General features: G+C 40.0%; 1 protein-coding gene across 1 annotated transcript in view; it reads right to left on the reverse strand.

Moving 5' to 3' along the window:
* LOC130916156 (DENN domain-containing protein 5B-like) overlaps positions 1 to 27,110 on the reverse strand; it is a 66,286-nt gene extending 39,176 nt beyond the window's left edge. Inside the window, exons 1-4 of the mRNA XM_057836650.1 lie at positions 26,796 to 27,110; positions 9,280 to 9,389; positions 8,498 to 9,206; positions 5,882 to 6,069 (exon numbers count right to left, since the gene is read on the reverse strand). Of these exons, the coding sequence (XP_057692633.1) occupies positions 5,882 to 6,069; positions 8,498 to 9,206; positions 9,280 to 9,389; positions 26,796 to 26,904 (1,116 nt within the window). The 5' untranslated portion in view covers positions 26,905 to 27,110. The remainder of the gene's footprint in view (positions 1 to 5,881; positions 6,070 to 8,497; positions 9,207 to 9,279; positions 9,390 to 26,795) is intronic.
* Positions 27,111 to 27,698: the final 588 nt, after the last annotated feature.

Below are 27,698 nucleotides of genomic sequence, written 5' to 3' on the forward strand. Positions count from 1 at the left end.
TATCAAGAAATGACCTTGAAAAGCCCCAAAATCAACAGGACACTCAAAATAAAGAGTAGGTGACCCTGAAATGTGCCAAAATCAATGGGAAATTACCTGGTAATGTCCTAAAATCAATAAGAAATTATCAAAATCAATAAGATGTATTGTAAACCAGAAATACTCAAACATCAACAATGTAAACCAGACATCAACAGGACACTCAAAATCAACAGGAAGTGACCCAGGAATTCGCCAAAATGAACACGTTGTGACCTGGGGAAGCAGCAAAATCAATTACAAGTAACCCTGAAACGCCCCAAAATGAACGGGAAGTGACCTGGGAATGTGCCACAATGAGCATGTAGTGACATGGGAAGATTTCAAAGTCAATGAGAAGTAACCCTGAAATGCCCTTAACTCAACAGGAAGGGACCTGGGAATGTGCTAAAATTAACATGTAGTGACCCTGAAAAGCCTCAAAATCAACAGGAAGTGACCTGGGAAATTCCCAAATCAATAGGTAATGACCTGGGCAGACCTCAAAATCAATAAGAAGTACCAACGAAATGCCCCAAATCAATAGGAAGTGACCTAGGGAGGCAAAATCAAAAGAAGTGAACTGGGGAGGCTTCAAATCATTAGGAAGTGACCTGGGCATACGCCAAATTAAAAGGAATTGACCTGGGAATGCGCCAAATTAATAGGAAGTGACCTGGGAATGCGCCAAAACAATAGGAAGTGACCTGGGTAGGCCTCAAAATCAACAGAAAGTGACCTGGGAATGCCCAAAATCAAAAGGAAGTGACCTGGGGAGCCTCAAATCAATTTGGAAGTGACCTGGGCAGGCCTCAAAATCAATTGGAAGTGACCTGAGGATGCCTCAAATTCCATAAGAAGTGACCTGGGAATGCGCCAAATAAACAGGAAGGGACCTGGGAATGCACTAAAATGAACATGTAGTGACACGGGAAAGCCTGAAAGTCAATAGGAAGTGACCCTGAAATGTCCCAAAATCAATAAGAAGTGACCTGGGGAGGCCTCATAATCAATAAGAAGTGACCTTGGAATGCCCCGAATTTAGTCGGAAGTGACCTGGGAATGCCCCAAATTCAGTCAGAAGTGACCTGGGAATGCTCAAAATAAATTGGAAATGTCCTGGGCAGGGGTCGCTTTAACCGAATATTTTCCGTCGTTGACCGATTTTTTTAAACGGTGACGGAAAAAACTGAAGTCCATCTGTCATTTTGACAGGTTGCAATTCACACCCCAGACCACAGGGTGGCGAGTGAGCATATTAATTAGCTATTGTCTTTCTTGATGCATGACGTCGTTGGCCTTACTCTGGAAAATGACAAGGCAACTGAGTGTCCGAAGATTGTTCAAAAAGCCCCAAAACGACGATGGTGTTGATAAAAGAGGTGAAAAAACAGGGACTGCACAATCGGGCAAGCAATTCAAGTCCATGCGCACCAGGAGGAAGGTGTAAGACTCCGTTCAGGCCACAGCAGGTGAACTGTTAATTTCATTGTTCCATATGTAGCCTACCTACTGGGGCCACAGTCAGCTGTTTTTGTCACTGCAGAGAAAAAGTTACATATTCATCTGCTTGATGTGTGATGGCACGGTGTGGATTCTCTGTTAAGCTTGTTCGGACAGAATATTAATTTAAAATGAATGAAAACTAAATACTATTGAATATGTTGAAGCGGTATGCAATGTTAAGAGTCTCGTTAGCTCGAATTGCTGTGTCCAGCCGCTGTAGCTCTGCTGCTCACTGTGAACTCTTTATTCAAGCCGGAACGCAAGCGGCTCTTCAGTGTCTCTGTCACGTGACTGTGTCGTAGCCGGTAACGCGCTCGGCCAAATGGACACACAAGTACGGAAGGTGAATTATGCCAAACAAAGGGTCACCACAATGTCATTATCATCATTTAAAAAATTTAAGTGACAGGTAAAAATAGATTATGACCGGATTTTTATGACCCTGTCAGTCAAAATGACAGACAACGAAAAAGTCTAGCTCAACCTCTGGTCCTGGGACTGCCCCAAATCCAATAGGAAGTGACCTGGGGAGGCCTCAAAATCAATAAAAAGTGACCTGGGAATGCCCGTGACGAATAGGAAATGACCTGGGAATGCCCCAAATTCAATAGGAAGTGACCTGGGGAGGCCTCAAATCAATAGGAAGTGACCTGGGGAGGCCCCAAATTCAATAACAAGTCAACTGGGGAGGCCCCAAATTCAATAACAAGTCAACTGGGGAGGCCCCATATTCAATAGGAAGTGACCTGGGAATGCTCCAAATCAACAGGAAGGAATGCACAACAATGAACATGTAGTGGTGACATGGGAAGGCCTAAAAGTCAATAAGAAGCGACCATTAAATGCCCCAAATAAATAGGAAGTGACCTGGGAATTCGCCAAAATGAACATGTAGTGACCTGGGAAGGCCTCAAAGTCAATAGGAAGTGACCCTGAAATGCCCCATAATTAACAGGAAGTGACCTGGTAATGCCCCAAATCAACATGACGTGACCTGGGAATGCCCCAAATCAACATGAAGGGACCTGGGAATGCGCAAAAATAAACATGTAATGACCTTGGAAGGCCTCAAAATCAATTGGAAGTGACCCTAAAATGTGCCAAAATCAACAGAAAGTGACCTTGGAATGCGCCCAAATGAACACGTACCCGGGGAGCCTCAAAAGTCAATAGTAAGTGACATAGGAATTCACCAACAACTAGAGGTAATGACTACAAATCCATGGCAATGCCCAAAAATTTAAAAGAAATGCCCCAAAAACAACAAGAAGTGACCCAAAACTAACTCAGTGCCTGTCAGTGATGACGATAAACATCCACTTCATTTAAACCGAACTGATAAGCAGAGCCAAGCATCCTGACACAACATTTTTGCATTTGAACCAGTCAAAATAGCACCACTCAGTCAGTATTCGCAAAACCTTGAGCGCTGACCTCTGAGAGTCAGATTAAACTCTCAAGGGGGGAAGGTTAGAAGGTGCGCGCTTACGCAGCCTTACTCAGCTTCATCCTCTTACTCTCTTCACTTCCCGCTTTGTTGTGAACCCCGTGTCATCAAAATGCACCACAGAAAAACAGCGGGATAATTAATTCACATGAATTATTCAGTATCCTTCACGCCGCTTTTATCCGGCAACCCCCTAGCGACTCGCCAGCTTTCTAGGGCGACTTCAGAAGAGGCTCGGGCAAGATATTCACGTGGCGTGCTATGATGTCGCGCGATTGATTGGATTAGTGAGCTGGGCGGAGCTGAGAAATACACCAGGAGTGTGTTCCAGAGGGGAAATCACACGTGTAGATAAGAAAAATGCTTTCAAACGGGTTTCGCTGCCATTGACGGTCAGGGACGTTCAATTCATTTGTTCAATTGTGCGGCTCTTAAAAAATAAATTAAATCTCTTCAAATGAGTTAATCCCTAGTAAAGGTCCAATCCATTTGAAGTGGAAGGGTGTCTAGCGCCATCAACGGTAGCTGATGAGTTACCAATGCACCAAAATTACCAGGAACTTACTAAAAGTCTAAAAAAAAGTGAGACTGGGGAAAGCAGAGCCAGCCCTGGGCATAGGGAAGCTAGGCGGTTGCCTAGGGCACCATCTAGTAGAGGGGACGCCAAATTATTTTGGGAAAAATAAATTCCAAGATAAAAAAAAAAAATCCGATTTGGATCAGAATAGCCCCGTTATTTTGTCGCCCTCACCAGGCAGGGAGGAAGAGTTTGCTCTTACAGCATGTAAGCAGATTCACTTGACAAAGAGTGACAAATAATGGCAAGGTGATTAAATCACAGTTCATTCAAACTTACGGTTTCAGAACAAAACATTATCACATAACAACAAACCAAATAGTAGTGATGCAATGATTAATCGATTAGCTCGAGCAAAAAAAAAAAAAAAATTAAAAGCTACGAATCAAATTTTGCTGCTTCAAGAATTCGTTTAATTAGAGTTGCGTTGTAATGGTTTGTTTTGAAAGTGTTTACATTTTGTTTTATTGATTTGGGTGGATGCACTGTCTTCTAGTGGCAACAGTGAATATGACATGACTCATTTAACATGAGTGAATCCAGCTGCTCCCTGTTGAGACTGACATTAGCTCAAACAAAAACTTAGCTTATGTTTTTTAAATGCATTCGGAATTTAGTTTATAGGTATATTTAGCTTTTTTTGAGGGAACATGTGTTTGAAACATTTGTTAAGAGCATTATAAGAATTTTTTTTTGAAAAAAGACGTCAGCATTTTATAGCATTTAAGCTAGTGGACTTTTGCTAAGTAAGTTAGCCAATTGTTCTTTGGTTGGACTTTATTTTTTTTATACCGTTTGAGGCTCAGCTCAGGTATTTAATCTTTTTAAAGTTACTTATCGATTATACGAACTAGCTATTTCATCAATTAATCGACTACTAAAATAATCGATAGCTGCAGCCCTAGTTACCAATGCCCTAAAATTCACAAGACGTAACTAAAAGTCAACAAAAAGTGAGACTGGGGAGAGCAGAACCAGCCCTTGGCATAGGCGAGTTAGGCAGTTGCCTAGGGTGCCATATGGTAGAAGGAGCGCAAAATTGCTTTAGGGAAAAAAAGAGTGGCGTTGTAATGGTTTGTTTTGAAAGTGTTGGCATTTAGTTTTATTGATTTGGGTGGATAACCTGCACTCTAGTGGCAACAGTGAATAGGACAAAATTCATTTAACATGGCTGACTCCAGCTGCTCCCTTTTAAGACCAACAATATGGTAAGTTTTTGTTTGACGTAATGTTTTTTTATGCATTCATAATTTAGTTCATTTGTATATTTAGAACTTTTTTGTGTTTGTGTTTTTGTGTGGTTTTTTTTGTTTGAACGATTTGTGAAGAGCATTGTTAAAAAAAAAAAAAAAAAAGTATTTTATAGCATTTAAGCTAACAGATTGTGCTACGTAAATTAGCCAATTGTTATTTTGTTGTACTGTACATAGATGCTCATTTATTTATTTATTTATTTTTAATACCATTTGAGGCTTAGCTCAGGTATTTTAATGTATTTTTAAATAAAAGTGCAATCCTGCATAGCTTGAAGAAACACTCAGAAATTTTATTTTGAAAGTGCAATCTTAGCAAGCCTTTGTTTTACATCCCTAAAATTTATTCTGCAACGCATAAAATACTCCTAATCCAATACTCAATTATTTTTAACTAACTAACTGATAGATTAATCAATTATTACAATAATCGATAGCTGAAGCCCTGTTAATAGTATAACTAGCAATCAATGAAACAACTAGAACAGTAACTGAAGACATACAGTAATTAGCACAGAACATGAACTTTCACAGTCATTAACAGCGCCGCATTGCATGCTGGGAGGCACCAGTGGCAATATGTTGTACACCAATAGTGTTGAAAACAGGTAGAAGCAGTGGTTGTCTGTTTCTCCCAAGGGAGCAATGATGGCCAAGCTTCTTGAAGCAATGAAGCTTTTCAGCCAATTGATTCAAAGCTTCATGGTGGTTCATTTGCTCTATGGTGCCATCAAGTGGTCTTGCAGACCAAGAGGTGAACATTGTTGAGAATTCTTCCGCTACTTGTTTAAGAAAATGAAATGAATAAGCTTGTGTTAGCATATTAACAAAATGCAACAAGTACTTATAAGGATAATTTGCTATTCATTTTTATTAAAAAACTAGAAAATGTAATTTCAGGAGAAATTGCGACAGTAGCTTTGCTGTGGTAAGTAAGTTGGAGTCACTTCCTGTAAATTTGGGGCATGGGAGTAAGAATGTATGACCTTGATGTAAAATGTTTATTGATAAAATAATTTTTCCAAATCAGAGAAATTTAACAATATCCTGTGACGGAGAACTCCAAAACGAGCTCCTCACCTCGTGCGGCAAGTGGAGGGAGGCTCGCTGTACGCCGTCCCTGCGCTGGATGCCCATCAGGAAGGGCACGGGAGCGTCCAGGAGGTGGTGCAAAGGTGTGGAGATGATAGGCAGGTAGATATGCTGCCACTGGAATGGGAAGAGCAGGGTGGTGATGCCCTCGGCGACTGTCATCAAGCGCTGGTAGTCTGTGGAGGAAGAGAACAGAGAACATGACGGAGCTCCTATACATTTGGATTGGGAGGGTGTGAATGAACATTCCTGTAAATTTTGAGGTATTGTGCAAGGGCTGGTCACAGTTTAGCACAGCAGTTATGCAAATTGACCATTAGATGTCTCCAAACTAAGATGCTAGGGATTTATTATGTGAGCAGATCATTTGCCTTCATGGCGCAAAAATTAAATGAACAATAAAAGATCGAAAAATAATGAATGATAAACTAATTACATATAACAACTGGGTTACCAGAAAGAAATCGCCACTAAGAAAACCAGTAAAGTAATAAAATACAAAAATCTGTCATTGTCATTGCAGTAGCATGTCCTATGATTGCCTGCCGGTATTTTTAATGCTTTGGTCGCCCTTCTACTGGCTCTTTGGGGTATCTACTGTCAACTAACTACTGTTAGTTAATGATGGACATTTTGCCTCGTTTCAATGTATATTATTCATATTGGACATTTATTTTCAAAAATTTCAGTTGAATTTGCCGTCTTACGACCATGATTAATCTGGAAATATTACCGCATAAAAAACAAACAAAACAAAAAAAACGCAATTTACCGCTCACACTAAGTTTGGCCACAACTGCCTCCCGTAGTCCCACACACTGATGTTTACGTTCTCTGCGCGGCAATGCAGGACAAAATGCAGCCAGCCACAATGAGTGAGGATGATGACCAAATTCCGTTTTAAAAAGCTGCCTAATGCAAACCTGGATTAAACCAAAGTTGTGTGCACATACTGCTGTGATGAACTGTCCTTCGATCGAAGCTCAACCAGCCTAAAGTACCACCTTCGGGCAAAGCATATCTTCGCTAGTGTTAGCAATGACGCTAACACTGCGGGAACAAGCCGCAGTCATCAAGCTACACTGGCAGAGTGCGGACTCGGACTTGCCAACAAAAAGACAACAAGTAGGTTGACTACTGCTATCGCTCCATGGGTAGGCAGAGACTATAGAGTGTAGACCCATTTACATAGTCGAAGACAAGGGCCTTGAAAATCCAATGACAACAAACAACAACAACCAATAACATATACCTGATCCTTCCAAAGGAAAGACCAGGTAATAAAGTTGCAGAACAACATTACCTGGGGCTTTCCCTTTGGGAAATGGTCATGGTAATGACAAACCACTAGTACAAGGCAGTGCCAGCATGGACTCATGTCCACTACAGTGGTGGTCTGCGCACAATGGTGCCAACAGTAAGCTGGCCCACCTTGCAAAAAAAGTATCTGGTCACACCTGCCACAACCGTTCCTTGTGAGAGACTTTTTTCTTTGACAGGGCACGTTGTTCAAAAGAAAAGGTCTGCTCTGTTATCTGAAAATGTCAACAAGCTAGTTTGCCTGAGCAGTTGGTTAAAAAAAAAAAAAGTATGGCTAACTTAAGCAGGGTTTCTAAACACCTTTATGTTAATGTTTTTCAGTTAAGTGTGTGAAAATTGACTTTTTTATTTTTATTTTTATATATATATATATATATATATATATATATATATATCTTACACAGCTTTCAGGCCATTTAGTGTAAAACTGCAAATGCTGCATTTATTTGTGTGAAATGTTCAATTTAACAGACAAGTTGTTTACACTTTTTTTGAAACACTAGCTATTGTTACTGTATTGTGCTTGTCTGCTCTTTAAATTGGCAGTTAATTTTGGGTAATATGCCAAACGGTACTCGAGCCACATTGTTAGTCTGAGGCACTTTAATCTGTTAAAACTCTTTGCTGTATAATTCAGAAAATTTGTTTTATTTTTTATTTTATACGAGCTGAGTTGTTTAATAAAAATTTAAAACTCTATTTGGTTAATTATTAATTCATTCACACATCATACATTTCATCTTAAAAGAAATTTTAAGTCAATTATAGTATTTTCCTAGATTTTCTTTTCCTGAAGAGCAACTTTATTCATCCCGAGGGAAATGTGATGAATCATGATTAATCACACAATTGACATATGATTAACGAAATTAAATTTTTTAATCGTTTGACAGCACTATTTATTTCATTTGAAAAACCTTCAAGTTGTTACATTTATCATTATCATATCACAATACAATTAGCAATAACACGTTAAGTGCACGGCAGCACATATCGGAATCGGTTTAACATCGGTATCGAATTTTCGGGATATCGGTTAAAAAGTCATTATCCGACAACTCTAGAAGTAACAAATGATCAAGAAAGTACCGGGAAATGCCCTAAAACAAACAGGAAATGATGCAAAATGCATAGGAAGTGATCTCGAAATGCCCCAAAAGTGACCCGTCAGTACCGTAAAATTAACAGAAAGTGACCCAAAATGTACGAGAAGTGCGCTAAGAATACCCCAAATTGGTGAATAGGGCCATTAAAAAAGTACATATTAAAATGGGAGTGCCATACCTTGAGAGTAGAGCAGGATCTGCGTTTCCAGCAGTGAGCAGGTAAGTAGTTGCACCATGTTTTCCACACCCAGCAAGGAGAAGGCTTCCCCCAATGGATACTCTCCCAGCGGGAGCTCACCCGGGCCGGGCCGCTGGCACAAGATGGGCCCTTGCACGCCGTGAAACCTCAGCGAGCGTCCGGGCGGAGGCAGCGGCACCTCGTAAAGAATGTTATGAATATAACTTTCCAACGGCAGAGGCGGCGCCGTTTGCGACGCCACGGCTCGGTGCAACTGAGACAGGAAGTGTCGAGAAGCTCCCAGGAAAGGAAGCGGCGTCAGCAAACAGAGCGCTTTGGACACGTACAGCGTGTCGTGAGTCGAGTCGAATCCGCCGGCACAGCCCAGGCAGGCGGCGGCGTTCCCGGCGGCTAAGGAATCGCCGTCGGATTCGTCCAAGCTGCTCACCAGCGAGTCCATGCTGGACGTGGACGGCGAGGAAGCCGACGAAGAAGCCGACGAGGACGAAGCCGAGTGGTGCTCCACGTGGTGCATTTGGTGGAGCGTCTGCATGGCCGTGATGATCTGCGAGCCAGTCACCTCCTCGTAGAAGGTGTGGACGAACCCGTAGGAACGCGAGCCTTCTTCCGAACCCACCGTGAAGGAGTGGAAGTGAGACTCCAGGCGGTCGGCTTGAGTGCGGAAGGAAAGACCCCGAGGCATGCAGAGCTGGTGAGAAGAATTCACTGGTTAGCCTTTGAAAAAATACTCAGTTATAGTTGAAATGGATCTGGTATCCTACCATGTTAACTGCATCTTTATTGAAGGGGTTCCTGTCCGTGCTTTCGGGGTAGTGGACGAGAACTCTGGACTTGAAGGAGCGGTGAATGGGGCTCTGTTCAAAGCTTTCACCTGCAAAACATTAAGTCTGAAGCTTAGTTCCTGTCATTGAATAAATTAAAACTATGAAGTACTGGTGCAGGATAATTGTTGGTCCGATAATAGGAATTATGACGTCATCCCAATAAATCCAATAACATTATTAATAGGACCGATAATACTGTATGTACTGTGCTGCGCTACACACCAGTATGGGAAATCAGTTGACCATTTGCTGCCACCTGCCGGTCAGGATAATTCGCTGCATCTATTTGTTGTTTTGCTCACAAACTCATTCACTTACACAGTGCGGTGTCTAGCGATAGCATTGACAATCGTGAATGCTTTCCGCCTCGGAAAAATATGTCTGTAAGTATTTTATGTTTAGTACAACATATGGATGTGCAATACATGTTTAATTCTGTAGTGAAGGGTCATATGTACAGAACTTCATAAGTTGTTGTGTTGTAGAAGCCAGCCAATTCTTAAGGCTAGTAGCTCAAGCTAGTGTGCTATGCTTTACATATAATAATTGTGGATATAAGTGTATTGTGCAGTTTGTTGTATATTGAGTATTGAATATGTGTATTTTTTAGGGCTGTCAAATGATTAAAATTTTTAATCGAGTTAATTACAGCTTAAAAATGTATTAATCGTAATTAGGGCTGCAGCTATCGAATATTTCAGTAATCGAGTAATCGACTGAAAATTCTATCGATTAATCGAGTAATCGATTAAAACAAAAATATTTTTAGGTGAAGAGCAATTATAAATATACATGAGAAAACAAGACATTTCATCTAATCTTGAACCATTTTCAGTCAATCAATGTCTTTATTTTCGATGTATATTGTTGAAAACATACACCAATTGCATCTCAGATGGAACTACAATAAAAAAAAAAAGACTAATTCACTGCTTTCACTCAAAAAATCTTTAGATCTTATGAAAAATAAATAAAAAAAATATATATACAGTATATATACCTAAAAATGCCGTTACGCTTGATAACACACATCACTTAAAAATTAGGATTTTTTTCCCCACGTGTTTCAATTGACTTTCTATTGTTGTCAAGCTATTTTTAAGTTCTAGTTAAGTTTTAAGTTAGTCTAAACTGTAAGTACTGATAGGATTTTGAGTTTTTGCAGTGTTCAAAATAAATGTATGATACCTGCTGTATTGGAGCACATTAGGGACCAGTGCTACTTGGTGTTGTATCCAATACTACTGAGCTAAAATTGATAGTTAGCATTATTGAGTTTTTATTTTACACCCTCATCACTCCACAAAGCTATGTTATGTTAAAGCCTGTATGTAAGACACGTTAGCCACGCATAGACAGTGGTCATAATTAATAGAAACCTCACCCTCCGCAGGGCTAACATTACGTGAGCTAGTGAATAACGTTAGTCTTATTTATTAGCGCTTTGCGCTCTTTATTAGCGTTTAGCGCTCTACTGCTTTAAGATGGCGGCGGTTTACTAACGCTGTCCAGACGCGGCCGAGTCTGTCATTTTGCATCTAGTTCAACATACATGTGATATCTATGAGACGCATCAGATGCTACCTGCTACCTGCTACCACCGTAACATCATCTGGGCTCGTTTTTAGCAACGTCGGCGTCGTTTGGAGCGGCTGTCGACTGCAGAAAGTTTTTTTATATATATATTTTTTGCGTCTTCCTCTACGCACGTGACATCAGCGCGTTGTCCCGCATTAAAAGTAGTCCGAGCAAAACGTGATGCTTAGAGCTGTCAAAATAAACGATTACTCGAGGTGAATAAAATTACTCGGGTCTGTTTTTAAACTCGAGTTACTCGAGTTGCTCGAGTATTCGTTTCAGCTCTAATCGTAATTAATCACAATTCAAACCATCTATAAAATATGCCATATTTTTCTGTAAAATATTGTTGGAATGAAAAGATAAGACACAAGACGGATATATACATTCAACATACGGTACATAAGTACTGTATTTGTTTATTATAACAATAAATCAAGATGTCATTAACATTATTAATATTCTCTTAAAGCGATCCATGGATAGAAAAACTTGTAGTTCTTGAAAGATAAATGTTACTGCAAGTTATAAAAATTTTATATTAAAATCCCTCTTAATGTTTCGTTTTAATAAAGTTTGTAAAATTATCAATCAAATTTCAATCAAAAAATAAACTATTAGCTCGAAATTGTTGATGTCATTACACCATGCTCACTCCCCAAACCAATAAAATCATTTGGACCCAAGCGCCAGCAGAGGGCGCCAAACAATAAAAAACATAACAAGTAACAAGCGGACATTACACTGCTGTCATTTTAATCTGAGCGGGGCATGTGCGTTAATTGCGTCAAATATTTTAACGTGATAAATTTTTTAAAAATTAATTACCGCCCGATAACGCGATAATTTTGACAGCCCTAGTATTTTTCTGTTGTACTTTCACAACATTAAGACAAGTGTCTTCCCATAAAAGCAAGAAAAGACCAAGCCTTGTGGTTTATGGAAGTGCATTCATTTTTAGATGGCTGTCGGGCAGTGCAGAAGTGTAACGCGCTGTTTTGGGCAGTACATGTACTCGAATATTTTTGGCACGGTGTCGGTGGATTGGGATGTGTGCGTTTGTAAATCAAGCGCTCCCTTTCTGTGACGTCACGCTCAAGTGTGACGCACGGCTAGCGAGAAACACATCTTATTAAGCCACTGAAAAGATGACAATCGCTTCGATGATGTTTTAAAGATTGATATTATTAAAAGGAAAGCCATCGATATCGGTTTCAAAAAATGGATATTGTGCACCCCTACTATAAAGGGACCCTCAGACTTCAAGGCTTGTAGGCTCTAATAAGCCACAATTGTTCTCTTTTACTAAAATGCAGTGCTGCAACAATTAATCAATAAACTCGAGTAATCGATTAGAAAAAAAGATTCGAATTAAATTTTACTTCTTCGAGTATTCGTTTAATTAAAGTGGTGTTGTAATGGTTTATTTTGAAAGTGTTTGCATTTAGTTGTATTGATTTGGGTGGATACACTGCCCTCTTGTCTGCCTCATTTCACATAGGTGAATCCAGCTGCTCCCTGTTAAGACCAACATAAGCTTTTCTTTGAGCTAATGTTTTTCAATGCATTGGTAATTTACTTTATAAGTATATTTAGCTGTTTTTTGTGTGAATATGTGTCTGAACCATTTGTTAAGAGCATTGTAAAAAAAAAAAAAAAAAAAAAGTTAGCATTTTGTAGCATTTAAGCTAGCGGACTTTTGCTATGTAAATTAGCCAATTGTTTTTTGTTGTATATAGATCCTCATTTATTTACTTTTTTATACTGTTTGGGGCTGAGCTCAGGTATTTTAATTTTTCATGTTCCATATCTGATTACTCAATTATTCGAACTAACTAGTTCATCAATTAATCGACTACTAAAATAATTGATAGCTGCAGCCCTACTAAAATGTTATTACAACCCCTAGCAAAAAAGTGTGGAATCACCAGTCTCGGACAAGCACTCAGACATTTTATCATGTAGAACAAACTCAGATAAAAAGCTTGAAAAAATAATGAATTTGTTCAAAAGTGCAACTCTTTAGCATTCAAAAACACTATAAGAAATGAATAAAAAAAACATTGTGGTCGTCAGTAAATGTTAATTTTATAGAGCAAGTGCAGGGAAATATATATGGAATCACTCCATTCTTAGGAAATAAAATATGGAATCGTTAGAAACAAACAAAGAAATAACAATCAAAACACATCTCTAGTATTTAGTAGCACCACCTCTGGCTTTTATGACAGCTTGCAGTCTCTGAGGTATGGACTTGAATATTCTTCATCAATTTGCCAGATCATCCTTGCAGGTCGGAGCCTTGCTGTGCACCATTTTTTTCCATTTCCACCACAGGTTATCAATGGGGTTGACATCTGGGCTATTTGCAGGCCATGACATTGACTGAATGAGTCTTTCTCCAAGGAATGCTTTAACAGTTTTAGCTCTGTGGCATGATGCATTGTCTTCTTGGAAAATGTAAACATATTTTCAATTGAAGGGATAAGAAAGCTGTCTAAAATTTCAATGTAAACTTGTGCATTTATTGAAGAATAACCACAACCATCTCCCCAGTGCCTTTGCCTGACATGCAGCCCCATATCATCCAGGACTGTTGTAAATCTCACTGGAACAGCACCAAACAAAAGTTCCAGCATCATCACCTTGTCAAAAGTCAGGAATCTTCATTGGACGCTGGAACTTCTTCAGGCAATCATCTTTGTAAATCTCACTGGAACAGCACCAAACAAAAGTTCCAGCGTCCAATGAAGATTCCTGACTTTTGACAAGGTGATGATGCTGGAACTTTTGTTTGGTGCTGTTCCAGTGAGATTTACAAAGATGATTGCCTGAAGAAGACATCAAAACTCCCTCAGTCCTTGATGATATGGGGCTGCATGTCAGGCAAAGGCACTGGGGAGATGGCTCTGGTTAAATCTTCAACAAATGCACAAGTTTACACTGACATTTTAGACAGCTTTCTTATCCCTTCAATTGAAAAAAAAAAAGTTTTTGCATAGGGTAAGCATCGAAAGCAGGGATGGAATTCAATTTTCGGAAATCAAAGCAGATACGCAAAGACCCGTCCTTCTTAAAGACAATGACGACTGGGCTGCAACACTCTGATGTTGATGGCCCAATGACTCCCAGTGCCAACATCCACTCCAGCTGTTTCCCGCGGGATTTGACGGGGCTACTCCGTCACAAACCTCAAGAGGGTGCTCTCGGAGCGTGCAAAAAAATAAGAAAAATGTTTTAAAAGGGTTCGTTATGATCAACAGGAATTTGACGGCTTCCATCCATGGTGATGAGGAAGAGTTACCGTAAGATAGTTAAGAAACAAAAACTAGAAACTTAATTTATTTACCACGTTGGCATTGATTGTGTTTTGGACTTAGTTATTACGATGTAAGTTTTTAATAAATACAGTAAAAATACAGTCAAGTTGTATTTGTCTGAGTCATATTGGTATCGAAAACTGGTCCAAAAATGTGCCAAAAAATCTTCCTTATTATGGTGTGACCTATATGAGGGTCAACCTAAAATACGTATCTTACTTTTTAAACCACAAACTAGGGGTGCGACCCACCCACCACTATATATGGTAATATCCTATCATGAGGTACCACTGTCATTGTTATCATACAGTGGAGCAAATAACTATTTAGTCAACCACTAATTGTGCAAGTTCTCCCACTTGAAAATATTAGAGAGGCCTGTTATTATCAGCATTGGTAAACCTCAACCATGAGAGACAGAATGTGGAAGAAAAAAAAACAGAAAATCACATTGTTTGATTCTTAAAGAATTTATTTGCAAATCACGGTGGAAAATAAGTATTTGGTCAATACCAAAAATTCATCTCAATACTTTGTTATGTACCCTTTGTTGGCAATAACGGAGGCCAAACATTTTCTGGATCTCTTCACAACCTTTTCCACACACTGTTGCTGGTAGTTTGGCCCATTCCTCTATGCAGATCTCCTCTAGAACAGTGATGTTTTGGGGCTGTCGTTGGGCAACACGGACTTTCAACTCCCTCCACAAATTTCTATGGGGTTGAGATCTGGAGACTGGCTAGGCCACTCCAGGACCTTGAAATGCTTCTTACGAAGCCACTCCGTTGTTGACCTGGCTGTGTGTTTGGGATCATTGTCATGCTGAAAGATCCAGCCACGTCTCATCTTCAATGCCCTTGCTGATGGAAGGAGATTTTGACTCAAAATCTCTCGATACATGGCCCCATTCATGCTTTCCTTAACACAGATCAGTCATCCTGGTCCCTTTGCAGAAAAAAGACCCAAAAGCATGATGGTTCCACCCCCTTCACAGTGGGTATGGTGTTCTTCGGATGCAATTCAGTATTCTTTCTCCTCCAAACACGAGAACCTGTGTTTCTACCAAAAAGTTCTATTTTGGTTTCATCTGACAATAACACATTCTCCCAGTCATCTGCTGAATCATCCATATGCTCTCTAGCAAACCCTGGACGTGTAGTTTCTTCAGCAGTGGGACATGTCTGGCAGTGCAGGATTTGAGTCCATGGCGGTGCATTGTGTTACTGATAGTAGCCTTTGTTACTGTGGTCCCAGCTCTCTGTAGGTTATTCACTAGGTCCCCCCGTGCGGTTCTGGGATTTTTGCTCACCGTTCTTGTTATCATTTTGACGCCACGGGGTGAGATCTTGCATGGAGCCCCAGATCGAGGGAGATTATCAGTGGTCTTGTATGTCTTCCATTTTCTAACAATTGCTCCCAGGGTTGATTTCTTTATAGCAAGCATTTTACCTATTGCAGATTCAGTCTTCCCAGCCTGGTGCAGGTCTACAATTTTGTCTCTGGTGTCGTTCGACAGCTCTTTGGTCTTGGCCAAAGTGGAGTTTGGAGTGTGACTGACTGAGTTTGTGGACAGGTGTCTTTTATACCGATAATGAGTTAAAACAGGTGCCATTAATACAGGTAACGAGTGGAGCCTCTTTAGACCTCATTAGAAGAAGTTAAGACCTCTTTGACAGCCAGAAATCTTGTTTGTTTGGAGGTGACCAAACACTTATTTTCCACTCTAATTTGGAAATAAATTCTTTAAAAATCAAACAATGTGATTTTCTGGGGGTTTTTTCCGCATTCTGTCTCTCATGGTTGAGGTTTACCCATGTTGACAATTACAGGCCTCTCTAACCTTTTCAAGTAGGAGAACTTGCACAATTGGTGGTTGACTAAATACATATTTGCCCCACTGTAGCTTGTTTAGACTCAATTGCTGCCATTGACGGCGATAGACGTCTACTTATGAGAAACACACGCAACAAAATATCCACAATATACCATTTCAATAATAGTCAGAACATATCTGTGCAGATCTGTTAAAAGCAGCTGGTGAGGGCTGCCATTTTTATCTCCTTCACTTGATATTTTTGTCCCCGTCTGCTCAAGTGTTGATGCATGAGCTCTTGTGCAGCTGCTCTTCAATCATACCAGCCCAAACACTCTAAGCACATTAAGCAGAAGTAAATCTCCTAGATAGAGATCTAGCTGTACCTTCTTTAGTTCAGTTCTTCCCAACCACTATGTTGTTGAAATCATTGTATCTTAAGTACAATTCATTTTCAATTTTAAATCAAAAATGAAATTAGCTAGAAACACAAGCTGTTCACTATAGAGTCTCACATCGAGGGAGATGGGGGTGCTAGAGCCTATCCTACCTTACTATGTGTACACTTTGAACTGGTTGCCAGCCAAACGTGCCAGCTGTAATTTTCTAAGTACTACATTTGAGGTTAAACAACAGTTATATATGCAATGCTACAATCAATGAAATTTGGGGGTCATGGTCAAAGGTCATAGAAGTGGAGCATCAGTGCATAATCATGACATCACATAGTAGACAACACAACACCGTACCAGACCCCTTTTTCTGGGTCATATCCTGTTGGTTTTGGCAATTACGTATCAGTATCTGATGATTTGGAGGCATTTCTGAGTCACTACCTGTTCCTTGGTCACTTCCTGTAGATTTTGGGGAATTTCCGGGTCACTTCCTGTTGATTTTACAGCATTTCTGGGCTACATCCTATTAATTGTGGGGCACATACAAGTCACTTTCTGTTAATTTTGAGTCACTTTCTGTACATTTTGGGGTATTCTTGGGTTATTTGTAGAGGTGTGCGAAATTTCCGATTCTTGGATTATTTGCGATTCAGCCGTGGAAGATTTGAGAACGATTCACAAACATCCAAATTCCGATTATTGAAATATGTCAAGTAAAGCGGAAGTAAAACACACTCGCGCGGTCTTCGGGACGCAATGAGGAACGGAGCGAAAGTAGCTAAACATCATGCTTGTCATTACCCAGCCCCTCGGGTAATGCCAATGCTCGACTCACGGCTCTAGCTCAACTCATGCCGCGAGATAAAAAAAAAAACAACATACCTGACTGCTGCCGACAGCTGCTACAAAGTACGTCCACATAATGGTATGGTAGATAGCATATTTATATAGGACTGGATGCATTACAGACTCAGTGGCGTTAACAGCACATGTACAAAAAGCTAGATGCAGGCGTTAGTAAACGGCCGCCATCTTAAAGCAGTAGACTTCCCTGCAAGGCTGTTGTCGCGAACCTTCCAAGCGAACCTAATTAACTTTTTATCTAAATTACTCCTAAATCGGTAAAATATTGACTTGAATCTATCTTTAAAATAGTTTTAAAACTTTCACATGTCGAAAGTAAACAAAAGGGAAATTATGGAATAACGGGAGCAATTTTAACAACTTTAACGGTTGATTCAAAACATGAAATTAATTGAATGTATTTTAAAGCTGCTGATACAGATAGGGGATTTGAGTATATTATTTATTGTTTTTAACTGTTAACTTGATACTGAAATAGTCGTTTATTTAAGGCTACCAAGCTTTTTTTTTTTTTTTTTTTTTTTTTTTTTTTTTTTAAGTTTTTGTAACTAATGTACAAAACATTAAAATCAGCTAATAGCGGGGTGGGGGGGTCAATAATCGATTTATAATCTAATCGTAGCCTCTGAATCATAATCGAATCGTTCGGTGCCCAAAGATTCCCACCTCTAGTTATTTGCAAGTCACTTTCTGTTAATTTTGGGTCATTTTCTGTACATTTTGTGGTATTTTTGGGTTACTTGCTGTACATTTTGGATAATTTTCTGTTGATTTTAGGGTATTTGGGTCATATCCTGTTCATTGGTCACTTCCTGTCGATTTTGGGGCATTTCCATGTCACGGCCTATTGATTTTGGGGCAGTTACATGCCACTTTCTGTTGAGTTTGGGGTCACTTCCCCTTAATTCTGGGGCATTTCTTGGTCACTTCCTATATATTATAGATCATTTCCTGTTGATATCAGGGCATTTTGTGATGAATTGGCCAATCCGTATTAAGTTAAGTCAAATTTGCAGAGAAGCGGATCTGAAAAGAGAAAGAGTGATGATATTTTGGGGCTTGAGGGCAAATTTGGGTGAAGAGGTCATAAACACAAAAAGCATAAGATGTGGTAAGAGGTCGGACTGCTTGTTTATTTAGCCCAGATTTCATACTGTTTTACTGTGGTAAAAAAAATCCAGTTTTCAGTTTGCGAATAGCTTGTATTCAGCTGCTTGCTAATGTATTAAGTAGAGGAAACGTCCTAATTACGCCTGTCCTCAAACAGCCCTTCAATTAAGCTTTCATCAGAATGCTCAAACAACCCTCCCCTCTCGACTGCATGCCAACATGCTAGCATACTCGTGTCAGGCGGGATGTCTCACCCGCCTTGACGACTACCCTCCAGGCCGAGCTTGAAATGGCTGCCGTGACAACACAGGTTTGACTGCCTCTTCTAGCCGTGACCCTAATTTGCCTCACTGATTACCTCGTTGGCTTGCATTGAGGATGATAGACATCCCATCATGTGGCTCGTACTTTGGCTGTGAATTTATATTGGTTTGTCACGAGAAGATGACGTAGCAATACTGAAATGCTGTATCTGGACATGATTGCAAAAGCATCAAAACTCCTTTATTTGTCTGTTTTTGGTCACCAGTAGTGCTGCAACGATTAATCGATGAACTTGAGTAATTCCATCAGAAAAAAGCTTCAAATCAAATTTTCAAATCAACAGGGAGCGACCAGTAAATACCCCAAAAGTGAACAGGAAATGACGGAAAATTAACCATAAATGACATGAATTGACCCAAAATGAACTCATTGGCTGCCATTGATTGCCATACACGTCCAATTCGTTTGAAGCTAGATGGATGGCAGTGAATGAACAAATGTGCCTGTATTTGTAATGCGTTGTCACCCCCCTAGTGGCTCTTTGGGATAACTATTGTAAATGTGATTTACCGTATTGGCCCGAATATAAGACGGTGTTTTTTGCATTAAAGTAAGAATGAAAACCTGGGGGACGTCTTATAACTGCGGCCTAAAAAAAAACAAAAAAACTGCGGCCTAGACATATACCCATTCACGACGCTGGATGGCGCCAGTCATCAATGAATCGAATGCTGAACTTCAGTTACAGTTAGACTTCACTTTGATAATTAATGCAGTTATTGCAATTTTGTTTTATCACAATATTTTTTTCTTATTTATATTTAAAAAACCAGAAGCCATTCATTTATGAATTTGATTGCACTTTAATTTACATATTTAAATGTTAAATGTTTAAATGTTCAGATATTAAATTTTGAATGCGAAATTAAATGCCTTTTCTCTCAAATATATTGTTATAATCATTTGTTTCAGATGTATTGTAATTATTTTCTGTATAAAAATTAATTTGGTGTTCAAAAAGTATTTTTTCAAACTTGAGTCTTGAAAAAGAGGGGGTCGTCTTATATTCGGGCCAATACGGTACTTGTGAAATATTCCTTTAATTGAATTATAGTAGGGCTGTCAAATTTATCGCGTTAACGGGCGATAATTAATTTTTTAAATTAATCACGTTAAAATATTTAACGCAATTAACGCATGCGCGGCACGACCCACTCACGCATTGTCACATTCAACTTATAATGGCGCCGTTTAACTTGTATACAGAGCTAACAGGCAGCATCACAATGAGTGGAGTAGATACTAGCAGACTTTGGAGCAGCGCTTTCAATTGGCTAAAACCTTAACATCCGTCACTCAACAATTAGAAATATTGTGGGAAGCGATGCGGGGAAGAATGACAATAGTTGATCTTTTACTTAACACCCTATGTTGGTCCCAACGCAGAGAAGATATATAAATGGCGTACCGCACGCATGCTATTTTTAGACCGTGACGTCGCATCGTAAAGCGGAAGTAAAGCTGAAGTTGGACATTATAGACCCGCCCTCGCATAGAAACAACATAATTTGTGCTACTTTTCGCCGGTAATCTTTCAAAAACGAACATGACGATCACGCATGGCTTTTTTGGAACTTGTAGAAACGACTCTAGACATTACGACACATGAAGGAGGTTTTCTTCATACGTTTCCGGAAACCAAAAACTCGGGAGGAAAAAATGTGAAGACCGAACCAACTTGCGCGGACTTTAACACCGGCTCGGTGAATCCATTCACATTTCATATGCAGTAAACATTTTGTTGGGTTGGCATGGTCTTTCAGAGGACAAAGAGGTAAGCCATTTTTATATTTTTAACTTATTTTTTTAGCGTAACGTTGTGCCGTACTGGTTCTGTCTAACAATGAATGACCTGAAAAGAATTACAATGGTATCTGACTGCCACTGTTCCTGTTTGTTATATATATGTATAAACAACTTTAGTAAGGGGGAAGTGTAAATACATTATAGAATTAAGATGTGTTATCAATGAAAAAATTAAAAGTGTTCGTTGGCTGTCACTGAGTAGCACTTGCGATCGCTACACAAAGCTGACTAAATTACCCCCAAGAACGGTCAGAGACGTAGGACATCCAGAGGATATATAAGAAAGACAGGGCTGATGGTAAAGGATAGCTTGTTGAAACAGGAGAGAGTCATTGTCAGTCGCATCGATAAAAAAAGCTAAGGCTATGCTTAGGATAGCTCGTTTTTTTTGTGTCTTTTTCAGTTCTTCCACATCTTTGCCAGTGAATTTGGCACCAGGCACATCATTTTCAGAGAGAATTGGTAGGTTTAGCTCTGTAAACATCTCCTTCGTACACGATTTCCATTCATTTCCTATTAGGGACAAACGGTGGCTTGTCCCTACTTAGCAACAGTTGCTAATGTCATGAATATTAATGAGCAGAAGTGACGTGTTGCTTGCGGTACGCCATTGGTGCCACCACGCACAGTCATGGTTGCACTTCCCATCATGCATTTGGGCAGAACAGTTAAATTGCTACAGTATCATTTACTGAAAACTCAACAAATACACTAGATGGCAATACTTAGTCACAATATACAAAGTCAAATTTATTCTTAAAGAATTACAAGTCTTTCTATCTGTGGATCCCGCTCACAGAAAGAATGTTAATAATGTAAATGCCATCTTGTGGATTTATTGTCATGATAAACAAATACAGTACTTATGTACTGTATGTTGAATGTATATATTCCTCTTATCTTTCCATTCCAACAATAATTTACAGAAAAATATGGCATATTTTAGAGATGGTTTGAATTGCGATTAATTACGATTAATTAATTTTTAAGCTGTGATTATCTCAATTAAAAATTTTAATCGTTTGACAGCCCGAAATTATAGATTTTTGTATCGGTTAAAAAGTCATTAATGGACAACTCTAGCGACATAGTGACAACAGTAAGTTGTATTAGTAGGCAATATGTTTTCACCCACCTCATAATTTACTCATTTCCATTCACTGTTTGTTTTATTTATGCACCATAAGTTTGTGTCATGTGTTGCCTTATGTTATTTTCATTCAGAAACATCAAGTGGCTGTTCCTTGATAATACTTTTAGAAGTACTAGCTTCTCAGTGAAGTCATTAGTTAGCATATTACATGCCTGTCAACCTTGGCCCAAGGTTTCTCTTACGAAACATCGCTAATTAACGTAATACTTCAACTTGACCAAAATACTTCACTCGTCGGACTGCTCTTAGGTAGGCAAAGAGTATGAGTGGGTTTTTGATCGTGTATGTCATGCTTCTAGCTGATGGATGCAAACAAATATGGTTGCTCAGCATGTTTTTCAAAGCGCAAAATATATTTAGCTTTGACTTATGTGAAGCACAAATGTAAGGTCAGGGAGTCCTCGCTGTCCGCCGATGTCGCCCCTGATACAACATGGCCGTCATCAGGCACTCAGCCAGCCGGCATTCCAACGGGCAACGTCATGTGAAATTTGATTAGGCTGCACAACACACTGCACTGCATTGAGGAGGCAACAACAGCAGATTGTTCCTGGTTGCATGGGAGTCCTCTAACGCAGGACTATTGAGCAAAAAAAAATCTCAAAAAATATCATTTAATATCAAGTGTTGAGTGTGTAGAAAATGGCTGACATGCACGATTAATTTGATAGTTGACTAATAACCACTTTGTTTGCAATACGTCAACTAATTGGCTCTTACATATATAACGTTTAGGGACGTCACCAATCCGATCACGTGATCGGACCGATCGCACGATTTTTCAAAGGGATCAAAATTGGGTGCAAAAACATGCGATTGGGACATCCATAATCATGAGTCATGACACTAAATTTCTGGTGCAAAAAATAAATACAGGCACTCCCCGGGTTACGACGTACAGTGGGGCATATAAGTTTTTAGTCAACCACTAATTGTGCAAGTTCTTCCTTTGAAAATATTAGAGAGGCCTGTAATTGTCAATATGGGTAAACCTCAACCCAGAAAATCACATTGTTTGAATTTTAAAGAACTTATTTGCAAATCATGGTGGAAAATAAGTATTTGGTCAATACCAAAAGTTCATCTCAATACGTTGTTATGTACCTTTTGTTAACAATAACGGAGGCCAAACGTTTTCTGTAACTCTTCACAAGCTTTTCACACACTGTTGCTGGTATTTTGGCCCATTCCTCCATGCAGATCTCCTCTAGAGCAGTGATGTTTTGGGGCTGTCGTTGGGCAACGCGGACTTTCAACTCCCTCCACAGATTTTCTATGGGGTTGAGATCTGGAGACTTGCTAGGCCACTCCAGGACCTTGAAATGCTTCTTACGAAGCCACTCCTTTTTTGCCCTGGCTGTGTGTTTGGGATCATTGTCAGGCTGAAAGACCAAGCCACGTCTCATCTTCAATGCACTTGCTGATGGGAGGAGATTTTCACTCAAAATCTCTCGATACATGGCCCCATTCATTCTTTCCTTTACACGGATCAGTCGTCCTGGTCCCTTTGCAGAAAAACAGCCCCAAAGCATGATGTTTCCACCCCCATGCTTCACAGTGGGTATGGTGTTCTCCAGATGCAATTCAGTATTCTTTCTCCTCCAAAGACGAGAACCTGTGTTTCTACCAAAAAGTTCTATTTTGGTTTCATCTGACCATAACACATTCTCCCAGTCCTCTTCTGGATCATCCAAATGCTTTCTAGCGAACCGCAGACGGGCCTGGACGTGTACTGGCTTCAGCAGGGGGGTACGTCTGGAGTGCAGGATTTGAGTCCCTGGCGGCGCATTGTGTTACTGATAGTAAACTTTGTTACTGTGGTCCCAGCTCTTTGTACGTCATTCACTAGGTCCCCCCGTCTGGTTCTGGGATTTTTGCTCACCGTTCTTGTTATCATTTTGACACCACGGGGTGAGATCTTGCATGGAGCCCCAGATTGAGGGAGATTATCAGTGGTCTTGTATGTCTTCCATTTTCTAATTGCTCCCACAGTTGATTTCTTTACACAAAGCGTTTTACCTATTGCAGATTCAGTCTTCCCAGCCTGGTGCAGGTCTACAATTTTGTCTCTGGTGTCCTTCGACAACTCTTTGGTCTTGGCCATAGTGGAGTTTGGAGTGTGACTGACTGAGGATGTGGACAGGTGTCTTTTATACCAATAATGAGTTAAAACAGGTGCCATTAATACAGGTAACGAGTCGCGCCTCGTTAGAAGTTAGACCTCAATGACAGCCAGAATCTTGCTTGTTTGTAGGTGACCAAATACTTATTTTGCACTCTAATTTGGAAATAAATTCTTTAAAAATCAAACAATGTGATTTTCTGTTTTTTTTTTTCCCACATTCTGTCTCTCATGGTTGAGGTTTACCCATGTTGACAATTACAGGCTTCTCTAATCTTTTCAAGTAGGAGAACTTGCACAATTGGTGGTTGACTAAGTACTTATTTGCCCCACTGTATTATTTTTGTTTATATGTACATACCCTGTAGTATTTCCTTGAAACAACAAAATCCGTGTCAGCCCTTCTGCATTCGCCAAATGTAATATTTGTAATTTCAACTCATTTTGGTCACTCAAGTTGCCGGCGTATCAATCTACACCTCACGTCAACACAGGCTGCATAGGTTGTTGTTATTATTGTGTCCACGAATGATCAACAAAGTGATACGAACAAACATACAAGTAGGGTTGTTCTGATCATGTTTTTTTTTGCTCCCGATCCGATCCCGATCGTTTTAGTTTGAGTATCTGCCGATCCCGATATTTCCAGATCCGATTGCTTTTTTTTGCTCCGATTCAATTCCAATCATTCCCGATCATATACATTTTGGCAATGCATAAAGAAAAAAAGGAATAAAACTCGGACGAATATATACATTCCACATACATTACATAAGTACTGTATTTGTTTATTATGACAATAAATCCTCAAGATGGCATTTACATTATTAACATTCTTTCTGTGAGAGGAATCCAAGGAAAGAAAGACTTGTGACTTTGTATATTGTGACTAAATATAGCCATCTAGTGTATTTGTTGAGCTTTCAGTAAATGATACTGTAGCCATGCCCCAATGCATGATGGGAAGTGGAACCATGACTGTGCGTAGTGCTACCAATGTATATATTTCCTCTGCGTTGGGAAATAACACAAGGTATTAAGAAAAAGATCAATTGCTACCTTGCTTCCCATGATATTTCTAATCGTAGGGAGAGGGATTGTAAGGCTTTAGCTAGTTAAAAAAAGGCTCCAAAAGCTGCCAAAATTCCCTCTATTCATTTTACACCTGCCTTTTATCTCTCTATATAGGTAAAATGGCGCCAATACAGATTGAGCGCGACAATGCGTAAGTGGGTCGTGCAACGCATGCATTAATTGCGTTAAATATTTTAACATGGTACATTTAAAAAAAAATAATTACTGCTGTTATCGGGATAAATTTGATAACCCTACCTTAAGCCTAAACTAAAGACTCTGGATGACTGTAACATATTATGTCTGTAACGTTAAGTATATATTAAAAATAAGGCATGGCCGATAGTTTTTTGCCGATTCCGATACTTTGAAAATAGCGTGATCGGACCCGATCGATCGGCATCATCTCTACATACAACCTTTTAGGAAGATGCTTAGGTTGTATTGTCTGCAGCTGGTTTCAATTTAAGGCGTATAGTGAGGTAGATCCACACTTGGGCTTTGAAGCTGGACGCTGTTCAAAACATTCCACTTTCAACCATATATATAGGCGCTTCCAGGAGTTCACGCGCAACACAGAAAGTCTCGGAGTCTCATCTACGTCGTGCTGAATCCATTTTTGAAGATTCTGGGGTTCCTGTGGTTTGATTTTGCACTTTTAAATTTGTCTACACACTGCTTACTCCAACCGCACTTCATGTTGATCTGTGTAAACCGGAAGTTTGGAGCAGAAATTGTCAAAAATGGTGCCGCCTATGTTTCGCTCAGGGAACTTGTCTATTCTCCAGCGTTTCTTTCCTTTTTCATTGCCTATTCTTTGGCCGGTGCGACTTATACGCTGAAAAAATACAGGAAATCAAAATTGATACTTTTGTGATCAAATATCGTATCAAAACGATTCTTTGGACATTTTTCAGACACTGCGTTTCATCGTCTTTAACCCTCCTGCTCGGTTTCGGCTTAAGAACCGACGTTCCCAGGCATTCAGGAAATCCCTTGAAGGAGTATATCCTGCTACCGCTTCTGCTGCAGTGGCGAGGAGATGGTTTGCTGTTACATAAGCAGATTGCTCGCAAACACCCCAACGACAGAGGGCTCGGTCACCCTCTCAGCGGGGAGCCGGCGATTAAAGACCACGTCGGTAAGTTGGAAGATCATCAGCGGCTTTAAGCACAGCAGAGATATATCGTCCGTCCTTGCCAGTTAATGACACCGACTCGGAGCAGTGCTGCTTTTGACGATAAGTCGAACGAGGGAAGATATCAAGGGATGGGAGGGCTATTGTTATTTTTCCCGTTTCGAGCATGGAAGTGACGTTAGATGTTCCAGACGTCACTTTTTCTTGCGGATTCATTTATGCCTTTTTCCCTGCACGTAAAGAAAAGCCTCCAGCATCACCCCATGTCGATTGTTATTGCCATGACAACCATCTTACCAACATCACAGACAATCAGCTATTCTTTGAGATCAGGTGGACAAAATGGGGAAGGGTTGTCTAATGAGAAATTGGGGAAAATATGGCTGTTTTTAAGATGACAATGACGGCGATAGGAGTACTGAAACATGAATTCATTGCGTTAATATGAAATTTGACAGGAGCAGAAAAATGATAATAGTTAATGAATGACTATATATATTAAAATGTGATTTCATTTGTGGAATTTTAAACATTATTTTTCAGATTTGCTTGAATACATTCAATAAAATATGGTTTTGGTTTCATTGGAAGTACCTTATGGGAACCAATAGCATGACAAAATGGGGGCTGATAAGCTCACGGGTGTCTCGCATATTGTAAACAACGACATTTTACGCATTAAATTGGCTCAATTCTCTTCTAAAACACTAAAAAAATATATTTGGCTGTTTAAATGTCGAACATTTAGGTAGCTACCTGTTCCGTCGTCCGGCTCCAGGCCCGTCTCCGGGTCCAGTCCACACACGACGAAGTAGTGGGCGAAGCGGCAAGAAGCCGATCCCGTGGCCGCCCCGGTGGTGCTCATCCTCGGTCAAACGGAGAGAGAAAGCTGCGTAGGGAATCAAGTCTAATCGACTAGCTGATGGGTTAACATAGCCGTGACGAGGCGATATCTTTAGAAGAACGTCGCCGGCCTCCCGGGAATCAGGCTGGGTGTCGTTCGCGCGAGGGTCCGGCTGGTGAGTGGAGAAGAAGCACCGGATGGTACGACGGTCATCTCGTGTGGGCTGGCGGGGGAGGAGGCAGCGTATCGGGCCTGCGAGGGGAGGAGCTGGAGGGGTGGTTGCTGGAGGAGAGTTAGCATTTGAACGCATCATCCAGTGACAATTGAGCGATTTTAGGGGGAAAAAACACTTGGTAGAAAAAAATAGTTCCATATACCGTTTTTTTCCCAGACTATAAATAGCATTTTGCTGCGATTTATAATCCAGTGTGATTTTTTTTTTACCTCTTCATTGTGCATTTTTTGGGTGGTGCGACTTCGAGACCGAAAATCAATGTGTGTGTGTATATATATATCAGTGGCGCCTCCAGAAATGTTTCATTGGGGTGGTCAGATGGGGCCACTTAAAATCTTGGGGTGGCCAAAACTAAAAGCCATAATTTCAGGTTTTCATTATATTATTGCAGTAAAAAAGTCAGGTGAAAACTGTCAGAAAGACTTAAGGACACGGCTACTGATATACTTTGGTGTATTGTGTAATATTGGATGTGACTAATGATTTAATGTGCATAGTCCATAACTGTCAACATTTTGAGTTCCACAACAATTCTGTTTTTTTGTGTTATGTATACATTAGGCATAAGGTGTACATTTAA

Source organism: Corythoichthys intestinalis, chromosome 5, assembly GCF_030265065.1.
Source record: "Corythoichthys intestinalis isolate RoL2023-P3 chromosome 5, ASM3026506v1, whole genome shotgun sequence".
Classification (NCBI taxonomy): domain Eukaryota; kingdom Metazoa; phylum Chordata; class Actinopteri; order Syngnathiformes; family Syngnathidae; genus Corythoichthys; species Corythoichthys intestinalis.